A 19,002-nucleotide genomic window follows, 5' to 3' on the forward strand; every position below is an offset into this window, starting at 1 on the left:
GACATTTTGATCTGTTAAGGAGCCTCTTGGCTGATTAGGGAAACAGCCTGGCAAAATCCAGCCCACTCCTTTCAGGTGTTGGAGGTGACCTCTTGTCAGGTCTTGTTTTAAGGGGGGGGTATTCCTTTTCCACACTGCTTCTGAATGTGGTTGGAAATCACATTCTCTTACGCAAGCTGAGATGATATCATCGAGCAGAAAGTTTTCCATCCCTCCTACCTTCTGATCTGTGCAGGTGCTGGCCTCCTTTGAGGCTGTAAGATTTGGATTTGCTGCTCACACACGCTCTGTAGTTCGAGGCTACGCTGATGACTGCAGTCTTTATTTACACTGTAATATCAGATCCTAACAAAGCGTCAAAGGAACCTGTCCGAGGGGGGAGTCTTCTGGCATGAGAAACAGGCCTGAGACATCTTTTGCTTTCATAGAAAAAAGGCTTTTAGGTGCTTTTGTCTGTTTTCTATGATATTCCTCGTCTTTGTCTCTCTGTTGAGGTCTCAAGTTCGTGTGTCCTGAAGCACATGCTGATTAATCCCCCTCATCTCAGTGGATGCTTGTTCTTCAAGTTCCCACCGAGGTTCTGCAAAAGCCTCCTTGATTTATTAAAATCCGTTTCAGCAAAGATTCTGCACGACCCTCTGAAGTTCTGATGTTTGGATGACAGTCTATCACGCAGAACGCGGCTTTAGGATAAATCTCGGATGCATTGAAACTGGTGGAACCATTGGTTTTAGCTATCTGACCTGCTGGATTAACCATAATTTGAAGCTAAATACAAATTGAATGTTTTGCTTTTGAGTGAAAATTGAAACCAGCAAGAAATTTTTTCAAATGAATTTAGGTGATAAAAATACAAACTTTCTTAGTTATGCTCCACTTGTAGATGGTAAAAATGCTCATGATAAACATGCTAGAATACTAATCTCTTCTATTTTTCATTTCACGCAGTTGAAACACGTAAAACTAAATTCTAACATCTCTAACTTTTCTTTAAATTCATTTAGATTTATCTAAAAAATAGAATAATGAGGAGAAACAAATAGAAAAGACATCAGGCTTAAAGCAAATGCAAAGAGAATATGCAACCTGAACCACAACACCAACGCACCGGTAAGGAAAAAAAAGGGACTCCATCTCGACAAGAAAACCTCATCTTCACATCAAAAACTGGCAAGCTTAAAAAAAAAAAAAACAGGATAAAGGAAAAAAAAAAAATACATAATACTGTCATGAACGACCTGAAATGAACAAATCCCCCACAGTTTAATCCTACCAGCTAAAGACAGAGCTAATGTATGCAACAAGGTACCAGGCAAAAGCAAAAACCTCACAGACATAAATGGAATCCTTCAATACTAACCCACTAATTGAGAAAGGTGCCTGTAAATACTGCTATTGCAGTGCTATAAGATATCAAGGTACACAAACGCCCAGGTAATAAAACCCTAAGAATCTACTGCTATCTTTAAATCTTCAAAAAGGTTAATCTGCTCTCTATTGTGGCAAATTTTAGATACCCCACAAAAAAAAAAACGTTTGATTTGAATTGATCCATATAGACATATTAATGCCAGATCTATAGAAACAATAGTCACTACAAAAAGCCATAAAGAAGCACAGCATCCATTCAGCATCAAAACCATAAGTGACATGCAAACAATCATTGGTGGATGAATCAAAAGAAAAAAATAAAAGAAAATTATTTGTGAAATACCGTCCAATTCTCAAGGAGAGGTGTATGTCGAAGAGTTGGGATGAATGTGTGACTAAATAAAAGGGGAACACAAAAAGGAAAGTGAGGAGAAGACGTCAGAAAGAGGAAGCAGAGAAACAAAGCCTTAATGCACAATTAGGAATCACATCGTGGACTGGCACGAAGCAAACATGAAAGGAACAGAAACAAAATAGTTAGCATAAAAAGCCTGATTTTTTTTTTTTTTTTTTTACCAGAAACTAAAAGATGAGGGTGTATACATACATACTGCCAACTCAGACGTTTCCCAAAGTATTTTTAAGGCCCAAAATGGAGCTTGAAGGGGGAACCAAACTGACTTGATTTACTCTATCCTACTCTATGGAGAGAAGGATTGAGTAATAGAGTTATGGAGACTCTATGAGGGTACCTAGAAAGTCACCCATCCGACAGTCAAAATACCCCATTTGGGCTCAAATTTCTGCTAATGAAATCGAAATAGAAAAAGATTTTCCCCGTGGAAACAAAAGCATCAAAACCTCATTGTACACACGTTTACTCTAAGTGTAAAAGTAACATTTTTTAACCAGGCATTAACACGATTCGATACACATCTCGATACAGGGTCGATACATCGATACATAAAGGGTTCAACTATTTTTTTGGTGTCATGATACAGCCCGATTCTTTTACCAAAAATGCTAAAATCTAGATATTTCTTATTCATACGGCATTTAAAAGTATAAAAAATAATACATGGCATTTGAGAGAGAAACTTATTCAGGTATTGACTTGGAAGAAGCAACACTATGATTGGACCTCTTTTTGTTTGCATCACATGTACATAAAAAGACAAAAATGGCAGAAAGAGAATTTATAGTTTGCCATAAATTGATTATTTACTTATTGATTGATTTTATACCTTTTAACCAACATAATCTTGATCATATCCGTGGTTTTCAATCGAAACTGCAGTTTCCCGATCTATTTTTTACAACATTTTGATAACATTTTCTTTCATTCCTGCCTAGGAGCGAAGTAAAATTTGATCCCTCCGAAACCAACCTCTAGTGGCCATTTGAATAACTGCAGCAATTGGCTTTCACGAAGTTATTCAAAACAAAAAGAGTCATATATTTTAGGATTTTCTTTGGGAGCCTTAAAGGAAGGCATTGAACGGCAAGAAAGAAGAGGAATATCCCACGTATATGGGATTCTCTTTTCTAGGGAAAGGGGGGCGTGGTCAACCAGATACACCTGGCAGGTTTATCCCTTTAACACCTTAGGCGTCGCCGATGAAACTTGAACACAAAATCCTTAACATACTGTAACTTTTCAACCGTTGATCAACATAATTTCAGTAGATTCTGACATGGCCGCTTTTCTCCTTCAGAATCTACTGAAATTACGTTGATCAACACTGGAGCTCCGGTGTTCATTTGTTATCCAACTAGCTATGCCCACAAAAAAATAAAAAAAAATTCACATACACAGAAAGAGGAAAAATAAGGGGCAAACATGTGACAGTAATGTTAGAATCTGCTTTATTGAACGCACAGGAAGTTGACAAAATAGCTCACTTGATCCTTTATGCAAGTTATTTGCTGTCTCTGTACAACACATCATTTCTGTATCCCATAGCGATAAAGGCACCAGCATATAAATGAATTCTGTTCTTAATTTTTCATATTTTAAACTTTATTTTATCTTTTGTTTACAGGCCTCACTGTTGAAGGAGTTGTAAAGTGCTACACGAATAAAGTGTCATTCATTCATTCGTTTATTTATTCATTCACCAGCACAAGTGGCTGGTCCTTAAGGACGCTTTGCGATATTTACAGACTTTTTGATCTGAAATGTAGTCATATTTCGCTACTTGGAAACATCAATTTCTTGCTAGAAAAACGCTTTGACTAACCCTAGAACACTTTAGCTATAAAAAGTTACACCATCACTTTTGCCGGATAATTTTTACTCAACATAATATACAAAATAGAAAGTATTTCTTAGATAGGTTTTCATGGATTTTGAACTATGTGACAAAATTAAAAATAAAAACAGGTAGATCCTAAAAACATGTTTGAAAATTACTAAAATATTAAGAATTTGAGAAGAAAAAATTCCTAAAAAAATGTAAAAAATGATACTGGAGACTTGGCTTTTGGTCCACCCATTTCTGTGACATGTGAGACTTTACCCATGTAACATATTGAATATTATGTAAATATTTTTGATTGGGTGAAAATCACTTAACGATAGTGCTCTAGGGTTAAAAGTCTATAAAAGAACATTGGTCCATATTCTTTTGGACTGATCCTATAATGGTCCTAAATGGAGGAGAAGATCTCCTTTTTGTCAGCTGAGCAATATAAGTCAAGGCGTGACCCCAAGGTCAAATAACATCTATAATTGTTTGATGAACATGTACAAAATAAACAAAGCATGTGATCGTTATACAATAAAACCAACAAAGATTTCATTCATTTGACTCGTTCAGAATCTACAATCATTAATCATGCCAGTCAAACACACAGAGGTTTTGTTGCATCTGGAAACTATAGGACGCTATATCCCCTGGCCATACACAAACACCCCGGGCCCTCCGGCTTCTCTCACTGCAGTGGTGAGACGGCTGAGATATTTTGGGTCTTGTGAAGGAGAGGTGTAAAAAATGCCCCCCTCCCTGGCTCGACTGTTTACTTTAGGCACCTGCTGAACTGAACGTTGCCTTTATCTGATCCCTGAAGGCTTTGATTTCATTAGAGAATGTGGAAACTGAAGATGCACCTTCCAGACAAGAGAAAAAGCTGCTCTGATATGGTTTTATACTAGAATTTCAGTGTATTTCCCTTCAGGTCACGGTCACGACTTTGTGGCCAATGTGACTTAAGTGAATAAAATCACACTTTCTAAAATCTTTTAAAAAAATTCTGAGACAATTATTCCAAAAGAAACACAGGAGTTTGTGTTTTTGCATCCTGAAATATCCATATTAACAATAAAACAATGAATTATCTTACAATTTATCATAATGTGCAGCAGCAGAGATGTCCTGAATCATCCCAACAGGAAGCTCAGACAGTAGGAAAGGTGTGTGCCTCCACAGGTCTGCACACACACACAGGCTTCCTCATTCATGCACATGTGAAAGTTCACTTTTACACCGCCTCAGTGAGGAGGAAATAACTGTGAAAACATTCCAGAGGAGCAGTTCACAGAGGGCTCTAACAGAGCGAGAAGCGCCTGGAGTTTATGTTCATCTTGGTCAGACCCAGATGCTTCAGCGGGGTGGACAGGGCGAAGGCGGCCTTCATGGGGATGTCACACAGCAGGTCCGACTCCTCCCCACACTCCTCCAGCTCGTAGGACGCGTCGTCCAGCATCTCCTTGTGACGGTGGCAGACCTGCTCCACCTTCAGCCGGTGGATCTCACTGCGCAGGCGGATGAGCTGACGGGCCAGACGGTTGTCCTGGACCTGCATCTCCCTCTGGGGGGAGAGCAGAGAGGATGATGGAGGAGAGAGGGAATCTTTAAAGTAGAACATATGAGATGTTCTAAGAGCTCTCTGTTTACATTTTAATTCAAAAGTGCTACTGTAACATTAAAAGTGGGGTCATTTGGACCCCGCAAGACAACACACAGAACTTTTTTTCAAGGATTTATTTCTTTACTTGTGTCCTGGCAGATGTAAAATCCATCCATAAAATGGGATGGATCACACACCAATATCAGGATCGGCCATCTGGACCCCATAAGAGGGTTTAAAAATGATGAGAACTCACCAGCTCCTTCCTCAAAAACTCCAAAGCATCATCAATGGTGTCGAAGCCACAGATGTTGCGCACCGTCAGCTCGGAGTTCTCCTTCCTCAGAACTGCAGGCATGGCCACGGCCTCTCCTCCAGACTCGGGACTGTCCTCTGCGCTCCTCTCCTTCCACGGGCGCGCCAGCACCCTCTCCTGCCACTCCAGATAGGACGGCCTGCGCGTCTCCAGCTTCAGCTTCTCCGTCAGAGCTTTCACGCTGTCCAGATCCTCCGTCTCTCCCTCCGAGGATTCCTCCCCAAACTCTTTGAAATCCATCCGGGAGGCAGGAAATCTTCTTTTAGTATTTGCGTCGGCGCTCCTTGGAACTGCAGCCGGGCGCAGAGCGCAACAGGTCCGGAGAGCTTTATAGGCAAAGGGAACAGTGACCGCCCCTCCCGCGCTGAACGGGAGGGGAGGGTGATTTATTAGCTGTTTTAGGTGTTTGGTCTCCTTGGTGGGACTTTTTCCTGCCCTCTACAGACCCACTGTGCGCCCCAGAGGGGTCTAATGAGATCCCATGGTACCTGGTTATAAATACAGACATTATTGGGGTTAAAATAAAAAATGAAGTGGTGATGATGAAACCAGGGGTCAGAGACAGACCATGACCCTGACCTTATTATTGCATATATCCATTCTCAGAAAAAAGAAAAAAAAGAAAAAGAAGAAAAAAACCAAGTAAGTAATCAACATCAATAAAAAGCAAGATTAAGATTTCTCCTTCAAATTCTTTAAGCTAAAATGAATTTATCCTTCAGAAAGATAAACTTAAAATTACACGGTTAGAGTCACTTTTTTTAAATTAAACACTGAGTTATGGAGGAAAAAGTCACTTACAATCACAAGGTTAGAGTCAGAATCCAAAACAAATTCTTAAAAAAAGAAGCCAAAAAGGTTTGAGTACAAGCTTTAAAAAGTAAAGGTGGATTTTTAATAAAAAGAGGGGGAAATTAATACTTAGCCCATAGATAAGAGGGAATGTAGACGTATAAATAAATAAATTAATGTTTGTGGAAATAGAATTCTAAAGGTCTAAATTAAAGGAAAGACTAATTTAAGAAATAATTCATAAAGTCAAACGTTTACAAATAATTTCTGAACTTTAATCAATCAGAATTCCCAAAAATTACAATTCTTGATCTTAAACTAGTGAATTGAGAATAAAGTCAGAATCATACAAATAAATCACAACTTTGACAGTAAAATTTCTGTGGAAAAAAAGTAACATTTTGATAGTTTTTTCCTTGTTGCAAAAATCCCCAAACTGATTTTTTTTTCATTCAGTAAACTTTTTAAAATTGTATTTCATGTTATTTTAAAAGCCTGGTCAATGTTTGCTCATAATATACTATAGTTTTATTTTTCAAATGTTAAATGCTTAGGGTAAAGGTGAGGTCAAACCTCATCCATCCGTCTACAAATTTTCTTCTACATTTTCAAATTCTGACAGCTGAATATTTTTGTTTGTACACAGCACCATCTGGTGGTGAGTTTATGTACTGCAATCATCTACATGGTGAAATCCCCGACAAGGAAGAAACATTTAACTGTCAAACCTGACGCTGCGACTTTATAAAAAAATACATTTTAGTGAAATATTTACCTCACTAAAGGAAAGTCGCTTAGTATTTCTCCATTAGAGTGAGCACTGCGTTTTTGTAAAAGACAAATTTAGACTCCTTGTCGTCGATCAAATAGCAGCATAACTGTCGCGCGGGCTGTCAAGCCAGCCCCGCGCGCGACACAAGAGGAAGCTCGCTTTCGTTTTACACGAGACGCAAGGAAGTGATTTCGACTTGGGGACAGCTCGCCGCGGAGGCCAGAGGACTTCCATGGAGTTTTCGGAGCACATCAGGACGGCCAACGTGGAGGACGTGGTGCTCCGGGAGCGCCAGCGGCCGCCGAGCAGAGGGACGCTGTGCATCACCGGCCACCACCTGCTGTTCTCGGACAGGGAGGAGGACAGCTCCAGACAGCTGCTGCTGCTCCTCAGAAACATTGATGCCATTGAGAAAAGGTGTGATGACCTCACAGCTGTTGACTTAATCCAATTTGGAGATGGTTTTTGACCTGATTGTTGAACTTATTATGGTTCTTTTGCATGATCTCTTTATTTAATCTTTCTAACCAGTGTGGAAAACCTTTTGGGCTATCCCGGCTTCCTCTCTAAAGCAGGCCACGGTGAAAGGTTGGACATTGTTGCCCCTCTGTCTTCTTTCTAAAGAAGGAAATTTGCTCAAGATTGCAGCAACCCCTTTGTCTCGGCCCTTTCCACACATGTGCTCACTGTCTGTGGCTTTGCTACTAACAGCTTCTAAAAACCTTGAGCCGCTTCGGTCAGGATAAAAAAGCCTCCTCCAGTGGACAAGTGGGTTTGTTTCTGCTTCATGTCATGCCTAACCGCATCTACAGTCCTCGAGTCTTCTATTGCTTCAGATCACATTTATGTCTCTATAGGATGTCTGGATCTTCTGGGACAATAACCATCAAGTGCAAAGACATGCGTGTGATCCAGTTTGACATCCCAGGGATGGAGCAGTGTCTCAACATCGCACATTCTATTGAGGTATAGTAAACAATTAACTCATAGATCGATTTATACTCCTACGATCCAACCAGATTGATCTGTAAACCAACCTAAAGCATTATAAATATGTCCTGGATCAATTTTAGGTCAGTGAATCGGATGGTTTTAGAACAGATCTCTGCTAACAAATGTCATGATCTCTCTCCAGATCCTATCATGTCTGGATAACGTGTCAGAGATGTATCCTTTCTTCTTCAAACCCACCGACTCCAACCTGCCGAAGCAGTGGGGCCTCGCCACCCCTGAAATGCACTACCATAAAAATAAGGACCTTGTAAGCAGCACACAAACTCTATTTGTCTCCACAGTACAGGGAGGAAAATCTTTTTTTCGACAATGATCCAGCTGCCATATGACAGGAAAAAGGAGGCAGAAATGCAGGGGTCACCATCCAGGATTTCCCTGTTGCTTAGCTTTCATTTGTTTTCCCTTAACGTCAGAATGTGTGACTTGAATTCAGGCTTAAAATGCGAATGCCTTCCTGTGGGAATTGCAGGTCGCTATGGTGACAGGCCAGACTTTAGAGACGGCATTGTTTAATGTGTTTTATGGGGACAGTATTCTTAAAATAAGTGGCGTGTCTGCACATGCTTTAGAGGAGGACCTGGTTACCAAACTGTCAGGAGTTTGAAATATTTTAAAACCTTTATTTCACTCTGAAACTGGCAGCATGGACGAAGTCTACAAAAGTGATTTGAAGAATTGTCAATGTTTGTGTCGTCTGTGCTAAAGGTCAAGGGATAGTTTTCAACACGATTGTAACTAGTAATTGACTTCTGGCACTGATTTTTACATTTTTTTTCTAGAAAAAATGCTAAATTTAGCCTCAACCTAAAGGTTTATGAGCAAACTTTATCTTGTAGTTGAGAAAAATCCTCAATTTCACAGTTTTTACCTGACTTTGATTATTCTGTCTGTGTTTGCAGCACAAGAAGTGGAGATTGAGCAGCGTGAACAGAGACTACTCGGTGTGCCCCTCCTATCCTCCAGCAGTTATTGTTCCATGCACCATCGGCGATGACGTGTTGAAAAAGGCGGCTAAATTTAGGCAAGACGGTCGCTTCCCTGTCCTGTGCTACTACCACAAGAAGAATGGCATGGTGAGGTTTTTGTGTAAGTGTCAACGGGACACCTGCAGCCCGCCCCCCTCACCTACCGAACCCCATCTTTTCAGGTGATCATGCGCAGCAGTCAGCCGCTCACCGGAGCCAACAGGAAGCGCTGCAGTGAAGACGAACTCCTCCTCCAGGCTGTGATTGGGGGATCCGACAAAGGCTACATCATCGACACGCGCTCCAGTCAGCAGGCCCAGCAGGCCCGGATGACAGGTGGAGGGTTCGAGTCCAAGTCGTGTTATGAGCGCTGGAAGAGGCTACATCGACACATGGAAAGGTGGTTGCTCACAGGCTTTATTTTTAAATGTACCGTATTTTCCGAAGTATAAGTTGCGTGTTTTTTTTTTCCTAATTTAGCAAGGAGTGGGACTCAGGAGTGACTTATTTGTATTTTTTTAGACATAAATAGCCTCATATATTTGTTATTTTGGCAGTAAACACCGGTTGTCCCTTAGCGGTTGTTTCCTTTCACGACCACTAGAGGGCGCTGCATCTGAGTATAAGTATTTGCTACTGACAGTGGCAGAAGAAGTGTTGTGCAAAAAAACAAACAAACATGTAAGCAGTGTTGGGTAAGTTACTTTAAAAAAGTAATTGATTACTTTAGTTACTGGATTAAATTACTTTACTTATTACTCATTTTAAAATGTAATTCACTACTCGTTACTTTACTTTTTTTCCAGTCATGTACAAATTCTCAAGGCAAAAACAGGCATCAACTAGATCCTCTTTTCTTTTATTCAAATTGTTTTTTTTAAATCAATGTCTTCGTCCAAACTATGAACATGGTAGAACACATAACCTGACTTCATTAGAAGTCAGACAGCAGTGTGGAAAATGACACAGAGTTCAAACATATACGGATGACTATTGCTCAAAGAGAGATGTGGAAAAAAACTGGTACACCTGAATACATATTCTAAATCTGAAACTAAGTCTATTGAAAACATAAATAACTGTTTAATGCCTCCAGCAGTTTCTTTCTCCTTCTCAAATGCAGAAAAGCATTCTGACAAAAGGGGGCGGGGCTAGTGATGGTGATTCCAGCTCTTCGTAGAGAACTGGCTTCATTTCACTAGAAAGAATCATCCAAGTGCCTCTTCAGGTTGATTTGCTGTCTATAAAATTATGCATAAAATGAATTACAACTACTACTAATAATATGCTTTTATTTATGAATGTTGATTATATGATGCTTTTATTTATGAACTTCAGATAAATGTAATGAGAATAGTGATAAAATGACTTCTATTACCACTCAACTTTTTACTTGATACATCTTTTGGTGTTTTTTTTTTTTTGTTTGTTTGTTTGCGAGCTGTCACCCCTCCCACTTCTTCACACCACAAACCATTAACTTTAAATCATTTACAGTCAAGGTGCAAACTCATATTGACAGATCACGTGCAGCAGCTCAGTGTGAAAAATAAAGGAAGAATGGGTAAAAGAATAAATATATACCGACTCCCAGGAAGGAGCGGGAGCAGGTGATTCAGTGGGGCGGGTCTCTGCTGCTCACCTGTGTGTCCGGGAGTCTGACACTGAGAGGAGGAGTCTCCTCCGGTCTCCTCGCTCCGCGCCGTTCATTTTTATTTTTTTTCTCCTTTTCGTTTCATTTAAAGAGAGAAAATGTTAGAGCCTGTGGTCCAGTAATTGTAATTAATTACGGAAATTTGAACTGGAATTCGTTACGTTCCTCCGTTACTGACAAAAGTAATTAAATTACAGTAATTCATTACTTTGTAATCCATTACCCCAACACTGCATTTAAGAGAATCTGATTGTTATGCTCTTAAACTTTGATATTTCTCTTATACAGATCTAAAATATTTGTTTACTTGTATTTATGTTTTTTTTCAGCCATGTTGGTTTGCCAGATTTGTTGTGAAATGTCAGACTTTCTCCCAAAAGTGCGACTTATACTCCGGAAAATACGGTACGCTCCGTCTGATCGCTACAAACACCTTGTGTGATATTGTCTTTCTTCATGGCACAGGGGTAAGGTTCTTCAGGAAAGTCTGATCAAACTAGTGGAGGCCTGCTCGGATGAATCCCACAACATGGACCGCTGGCTCAGCAAGCTGGAGAACTCCAAGTGGTTGTCTCACGTTCAGACTGCTCTGTCAACTGCAGGCCTGCTGGCAGAGTGTGTGGAGAGGTAGGGAAGCTTAGATCTTTGCTTAATGCAATGGAAACTGATAAACCGACAGGTGTGTGGAGCTTCACAAACGCAGACGTTTTTACTCTGGAGTTGATGAACCCGGAGGGAGATAAAGGGGGAGGGGCTATCTGCGCCGTCTGTCCAGAACCAGGTCTAGTGATCCATCTAGTGATCCATACAGTAACTAGGACAGTCTCCGGCAACCCCCACGGACACATTAAAGTAAACTGAAACGATGCAATCATCTAAAAAGAAATAAAACATTTAGACAAAAGAAAAACTAATAAAACTTCAGCATGTTCCTGTTTTTTACAATTAAACATATAAATATGAAGATAACATTGGTCTATCAAGCATGTTCTGATTATATATTTGTTAAAAAATGTCTCTTGCACAAAAAAAAAAAATGAAATTGTTGTTGAGAAAAAAATCATTTTATTTGGTTTTTCGTGAGCTTAAATTAACTTTAATAAACTGGAGGGAAAAACAACTACCTGGGCAAATTTTCAACTAATTTGGCTGAAAATGAATATTGAAAACAATTGTTTTCAAAACTTTTAGAAAAACAGCTGCAACTTCAAATTTTTTGCACCTCAATTTTTACGAAATAAATGCACGCATGACAGAACATCAATACAGAGTACAAAGTTTCAGGGTTTTTTTAATATGCTGGTGTGCCTTGTTATTTCTGTCATGGAATAAGTGTACCCTGGCTCAAAAAAGGTTGAAAAATACTGGTCTGGAGAATTGAGCTGTGTGTTGAAACAAATATTGGAGATGGAGGAGAGGTGAGGTCACATGACCCACCGGTTTGTTTGATTTGAAGCCTGTTTTTCAGCTCCACTGCTCTAATAACTGCTATCCTGAGATGAAATGGGAGATTTTAAATTAGATAGGATATAAAATAACACAATAAAATGAAGAGTGTGTCACTCTCAGTAGAGCTGACATTCAGTCTAAACAGAGACTTAAAGATTAAAAAAAAACTGTAAGGTAAGCCATATAATGTTCCCTTATTTATCGTAGGGGATGCATTCTTAAAATAGGTGAATAGCTTATAGCGTTGGACCATCTGGCTCCAAAAAAATGGTGACTGAATTGGCTTCATTTGGTTGGAGTTGTAAGTAAACCATTTTCTATGGGTGACATCCCCCTCACTCTCTCCAGTTCTTTTATGCAGTCAATGATATTTGTCTAAATCCAGGTTGCAAAAAAAAAACATTGTGGAACCAACTCATAGCTACTATCTAACTTCACAGAAGGCTTCACAGTAACTGGCTGATGATGAAGTCCTCTTCAAACCAAAATCTTGGATTTTGATCTGGGAATCAGTCTGAAAAACAAACTCCTTGAGTGGAACCCGTTTCAATGTGGCTTAAAAACTAAGAGATTGGTCTTGTGTTGATCCATGAGAGAACAATTCCCACAAAGCTGTAAAAGTCAAACAACATTGTTGAGAAGATTGACCCAAAATTTGTTCATAGTGATACTAAACAGGTAAAGATCATAACAGAAATCTTGAAGCTTTTTGGTGGTGGAACTCGACCCGGATGCCTAATAGAACCATCATTCCCATGATTGCACTTGAACTTCAGAGGAGTTTTCTTTGCATATGTAGGATGTGAGACCAGATACCCATAGATAACCTCGGCTGTATTTATGTTTTCTTTCCTCTGCCTCTTTGGTCCAGGGACGGTCATTCAGCTCTGGTTCATGGCTATGAGGGAACAGACTGCTCTCTGCTCATCAGCACTCTGGCTCAGCTCATCATGGACCCAAGCTGCCGCTCACTGGAAGGCTTCCTGGCTCTGCTGGAGAGAGAATGGCTTCAGGTGAGGACCACGGAACATGAGGCTCCCAAGTTAGAGTCAACAAATGAAGAGTTTGAGGCAGGGATAGGCTCCAGCAACCCTAAAAAGGGATTAAGAAAGTTTGGAAAATGGCAGAAGTAAAGAATTTTTAAAATTATCATTTTGAAAATTACTGCAAAAAAATGTTACTGTTCTATTTTTTATAGACTCATGCAATGAAGCACACATATTGCCAGTGACAAAAAATAACAATAAAAGAGGATACAATTCATTTAATTTTGCTTAAAAAATGTGAAGAACTCCTGCAGCAGGATCAAGAATGCACAAAGATTTATGGAATAGATCAGAATTTTAATTTAATTTGCTTTGATAGTCTCTTTTTAGCACACAAGCAAAAGCCAACTTTAATTTTTAATGTATTTAAATTGATATTTATGACTTAGAACACTAATAATAGAATTTACATTTAAGACTGTTTTCATTTATCACAATTAGCTTGTTTATTAGGTTTATAAGGTCATTTTTTGAAAACAAATTTAATGGATGCACTAACTTCATTGGTTTACTAAATCACACTTTCAGAATTAAATCAAATGAGACACACCTATGTTTGGATACAATATAAAAGGCTGGAAATAATCTTAATAACAATTCTAAGTATTGATGACCATTGTGCAAAAATGAGCAATTTCCCCTTTTTTTCTCTTTTTTTTTTGCAGGGAGGACATCCGTTCCAGCAGCGTTGTGCACACTCAGCCTTTTCGCATGCCCGCCTCCAGCAGGAGTCTCCGGTCTTCCTGCTGCTGCTGGACTGCGTGTGGCAGCTGTGGCGTCAGTTCCCTCTGGCGCTGGGTTTCTCTGAGGTGTTGCTGCTGCGACTGGCCACCGAAGCCTACGCCTCGGACTACGGCAGCTTTCTGTGCAACAACGATCAGGAGAGGTCAGATTTGCTCTAACAAGCCAATTGTATTATTTTATTGAGATTGTGATCCAAACTTAAATCAATCTGTTGTTCAGGTGTACTGTGGGAGTGAAGGATAAGACCCACTGTTTGTTCCAAAACCTGTTGAAGCCCACGGAGAGAGATTATTACTCAAACCCTCTGTATGAGCCCACTGAGCTGGCCATTTGGCCCTCCGTTCATCCTCAGTCCTTGCAACTCTGGAAAGGTGAGTTCTGATGCCAACAACTCATTGATGCATGTAGGTTTCAAAAACGATATAACTTTAGCTTTGCTCTTTTGATTTAACCCCCCAGGATTTTTTCTGAGGTGGACCGAGCAGGCTCGACACCTCGAGGAGGTTCAGGAGGAGATAAGGAACATGGTCATAAAGTGGGGGAAGTTAGCTCTCAGCTGATTATACCCTCGAGTTCATCAGAAAAACTTTAAAGTAAATGTAAAAAGTATGGTTGTATACTGATAATGTCATTGTGTGATCATTATGTTTTATTGTACAGTGTCTTTTACTCTTTTTATATGAAAAAAGAAGATTGTAATAAAAAAAAGAGGATAGAATCTGGAGATAAAATCTTGTACCAGACAGAAAGAATCAGTTATTTAAGCTGCTATTTTTGTTGCGTATTCACTTTATGAAATGTTTTAAACTTTGAGCCATACAAATAAAAACTATTGAAATGAAACATTTTGATCTGTAAATATTTTGTTCATTTATATAAGTTTAGAAATAGTGCGCTAATCATAATTGATGTAGAATTACCATCCAAGTGGTGTAAATGGACAAAGGCTATATAAGTGACACACCTCCCTGACCTGTTAAGCTCAGCTAAACACCCTTCACAATGCAAATCCCTGTGCACAGCATGTTTGCACACGTGAGCCTTTGCAAGCTGGAGGATGTAGTCCTGCTCCGGCGAGAGCTCTGGACCACAAAGTGGACAAGAACCACAGAGCCCATCATGACTCTCTTCACCTGTGTGTTTATCCGGTGGCTACTGAGTGAACCGAGACGGTGACCAGTGGGATCTTTTTTATTAAATGCGGTCCTCAAAGCCCCTTATCTGCAGTCCGGTTTTGAGAAGCAGCAGCAGCATCTGTTGGCTTTGAATCAAAGAAATCCCCTCTTCAGGATTACTCCTCACTCAGGTAATTAACTTTTATGTTGTGGTTCATTGACAAAATTGTGTGTTTTGTGATGATGAGTGTTGCTGTTGTTCTTTAGAACCGAGTGTGTGTCTCCAACAGGATGCTGCTGAGTCTGTTCAAACGGTCCGGTCGCAGCTTCGGGTGTTTGCCCAGGCAGATGAGCAGGTGGAACAATCAGGACCCCGCTCCTCCTCAGGAGAACCCTCGTGTCCTCATCACAGGTGACACCAATATCCAGTGGGTTATTCTGACAGTTTTCATCACACTGGTAGGAGCAGAATAAGTGCTTCTTCTTTCATGTTGTTTTTGACGAGCACTTACAGCAGGACCTCACTTTGTGTCACAACAATAGGATGCACAGACGGTGCTAGCGACATGAAAGGGAGGAGAATAATAGCCTGGGGTTCACTTTTTGTTCTGGAATAAAGCTTCCCAACAAATAAAGCTTTATTTTCTTGAATATGATGCAACATAACATTGTGATTTCTTTCTGTTCTTGTGGGAGATGACGTTCTCTCTTTGTTCAGGTGGACTCGGGCAGTTAGGTGTGGGACTTGCACAGATGCTGAGGTGGGATTCACTCTAATCCTACACTTGAAAACTGTAAACAATTCTGCAAAACCAACACAATTTTTGCTTCTTTCTAGAAAACAATATGGAGCAGAGAATGTAATCCTGTCAGACATCAAGAAGCCTCCACCTCATGTTTTCAACAGTGGTACGCAGAACCTTTTTGACCCTTTTATGTCTGATTTTATACCCAAAAACGTATATTTTTAAGTCATCGTATTCCTTTATTTTAGGCCCATTTGTGTATGCTGATGTGTTGGACTACAGACACCTCAGAGAACTGATTGTCAATAATCGTGTCACTTGGCTGGTCCACTACAGCGCTCTGCTAAGCGCTGTGGGTGAGGCTAACGTGGCTTTGGCTCGAAAGATCAACATCACAGGTCTGAATGTGTATTTACCGTCTAGGTGAGACAACTTTTCAAGGTTTAAAGCTCTTTTTTGATCTTCTGCTGCCCGTCCAGGCCTGCACAACGTCCTGGACTTGGCTCTGGAGAACTGCCTTCGCCTCTTTGTCCCGAGCACCATTGGGGCCTTTGGTCCCTCCTCTCCGAGGGACCCGGCCCCGGACCTCTGCGTGCAACGCCCTCGAACAATCTACGGTGTGTCTAAAGTGCACGGTGAACTTATGGGAGAGGTAATATATATATATATTTTTTTTAAGTACAAATGCTTACAGAATTGATATAATAATAGAGAGAGTGTCCAAATGACAGAAACAGGAAGTTTTTTTCTTTTTCTAGTACCTTCACCATAAATATGGCTTGGATTTCCGTTGCCTTCGTTACCCTGGAGTAATTTCAGTCAACACCCCTCCTGGTGGAGGAACAACAGGTATTTCTTCATTTTAGCCAACACATACATATGCAAATATTCTTAATAGTTTTTTTTAAACTGGAGCATAAGTCAGCAGAAATATAAAAGATGGAATATTAAAGAAGTATTGAAAGCAGGTTTACTTTTCTATGTTGAAAAAGCTTTTAAAACTGAGATAGTTGGGTGGACATGGTTTGATTGGGTGATAAATGATCAAAATAAATGTCATATTTTAGGTTTGGTTTTACACTGAATGAAACAAACCATCTTGAAGCATCACACAGTTACAATAGCTGATTTGAAGTTGTATTTCTGGAAACTCACAAAATGAAAACAAAGCCTAAAAAAGGACAACTGACAAAATCATAAAATGTTAAGAAGTTCTAACACCTCTTTACTAAAACATACCTACAAATAGATTTGTTTGTGTACCTAAATTCAAAGCATTTATGTCATGAACTGTATTTCCCGCACAATGAGGCACACCTAAAAGCTTTCATTTATTTTTTTCAATTAAACGGCAGTGCTCCTTAAAATCCTGAGCGCCTTATACATGGATTAATTCTTGTGCCTTCCTGATGTCAAAGCAATTTGAGAGGAAACTGAGAGGAACATGGCGCTCTGTCAAAATGTTTGTGTTATTGTGAATATGCTAACATAGCTAACATGTAGCGGTGTCGGACTGTCGTTTTTAATGTTAGATTTAGCATAGTCACAGAGACTTACCTCAGACTATTTTGTCACGCTTAATTCGCCCTATGCCTTATATATGGCATAATCCATAATATCTCTGTCTCTTTAGTCACTCACTTTCTCTCATCTGCAAGATTATCTGTTTGTGTTCACACTGTCACTGAACTGCACCAGGGTTATCTTGCAACCAAACCCTCATTTTATAAAAAGGGTCACAGTTCAGACAATCAGAGTAAAGATTTTTCTGCACCTTTTTTTCACAGACTATGCAGTTCAGATCTTCCACGACGCTCTCAGCACAGGTCACCATGAGTGCTACCTCCGACCTGACACTCGTCTTCCAATGATGCACATCTCCGATTGCCATCGTGCCACGGTGGAGTTCATGCAGACTCCCGAGTGCCAGCTTTCACTGCGCACCTACAACATAGCCGCCATGAGTTTCACTCCAGAGGAGGTGGCCCAAGAGATCCGCAAACATCTGCCTCATCTGACGGTTACCTACAACCCAGACTCTGTCCGCCAGACAATAGGTACATCCAAACACCACTCCCATAACCTTTTTTAAAAATTGATGTTTACATAGGTTTTACATTGTTAAAACGTTTTACCAATTTTACTCAAAAAATAAATACAAAAAAATGATATTTAACTCTTAAAAAGCAGAAAATTGAAAGTAAAATGGCTGTACTTCTTTGTCCTTTTACAGCAGATAGTTGGCCTGTGAGGTTTGACGACTCCAACGCCAGGAGAGACTGGGGCTGGGCACCAGCCTTTGGGCTTGAAGAGCTGGTTTCAGACATGCTGATCTCCATTCGAGAAAATAAGACCAATGAGGCGTTTCCCAAAAGTTAGCAAAACCTTTACCTCCACAACGGAGCAGGTTTTTCTCCAGCCTGCATTTAACTACTGCCTCCTTCAACTTCCACATGTCAGCACGCACTTTCGTGAATCATGAGGTGCCGGGGAATACTGTAAAACATTAACTCTCACTCAAACCGGACACAGACAGAAACATTTTGGTCTTCTGCAGGGAATCATCTACTGTCATATCTTCTTCATTTGTGTTGTTTTTATTTGTTCTGGTTTAAACATCACTTCACACATGGCAGCTTTGCTTTAGATGGAGCAAAACAATTCTTATTTCTTCTAATATTTCCAAATGTCACAGTTACATGGATGGAACAACGGCCTCTTACAATGTCTCTGACAGTGTCCAACACATTATGGACTGGATGAACTCGTGTCACTTCATTTCAGGATCCACTGAGATGTCTGGATCTCTCAACTTTGGGCTGGGGCAGCACATCTGGGATTCCTGCCATCATATAAAGCAGATTTTTTGTCATATATCTTATGAAGTGAAACAGACATTTTATACATCACTGCAACTTCAGCTGTTTTATATGAAAATAACTCTGCATTTAACTTATTCTATCCGTGTGACTTTGGATATGAATTATGATAAATATAAACATAAAAAATGGAGTTTGGAAAATATAAAATTATTAGGTATAAAATAATGCAGTGGAAACTGAAAAATAAAAATGTTATTTATCCAAAAGAAAGTCTGTTTTTCTTACAAAAAATGTTTTGTTTTTTTTGAACAATTTTTCTGACTAAAACACAAAAGAAACAGATTTTA

The 19,002-nt window shown here is 39.8% G+C and overlaps 3 protein-coding genes across 5 annotated transcripts; 2 read left to right on the top strand and 1 right to left on the bottom strand.

Moving 5' to 3' along the window:
• Window positions 1–3,220: 3,220 nt before the first annotated feature.
• fam167b (family with sequence similarity 167 member B) lies at window positions 3,221–7,234 on the bottom strand. Its single transcript, XM_036210016.1, has 3 exons — window positions 7,104–7,234; window positions 5,477–6,024; window positions 3,221–5,181 (listed from the first exon to the last, which is right to left on the bottom strand). Exons 2-3 carry the CDS (start codon window positions 5,774–5,776, stop codon window positions 4,918–4,920), a joined length of 564 nt encoding a protein of 187 aa, XP_036065909.1. The 5' UTR covers window positions 5,777–6,024; window positions 7,104–7,234; the 3' UTR covers window positions 3,221–4,917.
• Window positions 7,235–7,295: 61 nt separating this feature from the next.
• Window positions 7,296–14,817, top strand: zgc:154055 (uncharacterized protein LOC556036 homolog). Of its 3 annotated transcripts, XM_036210015.1 has the most exons (12): window positions 7,447–7,517; window positions 7,632–7,688; window positions 7,812–7,868; window positions 7,958–8,066; window positions 8,236–8,361; window positions 9,014–9,187; window positions 9,262–9,479; window positions 11,199–11,360; window positions 13,054–13,195; window positions 13,894–14,114; window positions 14,192–14,343; window positions 14,432–14,817. In XM_036210015.1, exons 4-12 carry the CDS (start codon window positions 7,959–7,961, stop codon window positions 14,530–14,532), a joined length of 1,404 nt encoding a protein of 467 aa, XP_036065908.1. In that variant the 5' UTR covers window positions 7,447–7,517; window positions 7,632–7,688; window positions 7,812–7,868; window position 7,958; the 3' UTR covers window positions 14,533–14,817. The 3 variants fall into 3 exon arrangements, with proteins under 3 accessions (XP_024133154.1, XP_024133162.1, XP_036065908.1); XM_024277386.2 differs by lacking the exon at window positions 7,812–7,868 and having other exon boundaries at window positions 7,296–7,517; XM_024277394.2 differs by lacking the exons at window positions 7,632–7,688; window positions 7,812–7,868 and having other exon boundaries at window positions 7,296–7,517.
• Window positions 14,818–14,939: 122 nt separating this feature from the next.
• tdh2 (L-threonine dehydrogenase 2) lies at window positions 14,940–18,977 on the top strand. The gene is made up of 9 exons (XM_024266813.2): window positions 14,940–15,278; window positions 15,378–15,499; window positions 15,806–15,848; window positions 15,926–15,996; window positions 16,082–16,231; window positions 16,313–16,485; window positions 16,592–16,682; window positions 17,621–17,890; window positions 18,067–18,977. Exons 2-9 carry the CDS (start codon window positions 15,379–15,381, stop codon window positions 18,210–18,212), a joined length of 1,065 nt encoding a protein of 354 aa, XP_024122581.1. The 5' UTR covers window positions 14,940–15,278; window position 15,378; the 3' UTR covers window positions 18,213–18,977.
• Window positions 18,978–19,002: the final 25 nt, after the last annotated feature.

Source organism: Oryzias melastigma, linkage group LG22, assembly GCF_002922805.2.
Source record: "Oryzias melastigma strain HK-1 linkage group LG22, ASM292280v2, whole genome shotgun sequence".
Lineage (NCBI taxonomy): Eukaryota > Metazoa > Chordata > Actinopteri > Beloniformes > Adrianichthyidae > Oryzias > Oryzias melastigma.

Bases quoted from the DNA above. Each gene is read 5' to 3' on its own strand.
- tdh2 (XM_024266813.2), top strand. From the start codon at position 15,379: ATGCTGCTGAGTCTGTTCAAACGGTCCGGTCGCAGCTTCGGGTGTTTG. The intron at 15,500-15,805 runs GTGACACCAATA...CTCTTTGTTCAG, and splicing joins CCCTCGTGTCCTCATCACAG to GTGGACTCGGGCAGTTAGGT. The intron at 16,486-16,591 runs GTAATATATATA...TTCTTTTTCTAG, and splicing joins ACGGTGAACTTATGGGAGAG to TACCTTCACCATAAATATGG.
- fam167b (XM_036210016.1), bottom strand. From the start codon at position 5,776: ATGGATTTCAAAGAGTTTGGGGAGGAATCCTCGGAGGGAGAGACGGAG. The intron at 5,182-5,476 runs GTGAGTTCTCAT...CTCTCCCCCCAG, and splicing joins AGTTTTTGAGGAAGGAGCTG to AGGGAGATGCAGGTCCAGGA.
- zgc:154055 (XM_024277386.2), top strand. From the start codon at position 7,333: ATGGAGTTTTCGGAGCACATCAGGACGGCCAACGTGGAGGACGTGGTG. The intron at 8,067-8,235 runs GTATAGTAAACA...ATCTCTCTCCAG, and splicing joins ACATCGCACATTCTATTGAG to ATCCTATCATGTCTGGATAA. The intron at 14,115-14,191 runs GTCAGATTTGCT...TCTGTTGTTCAG, and splicing joins TGCAACAACGATCAGGAGAG to GTGTACTGTGGGAGTGAAGG.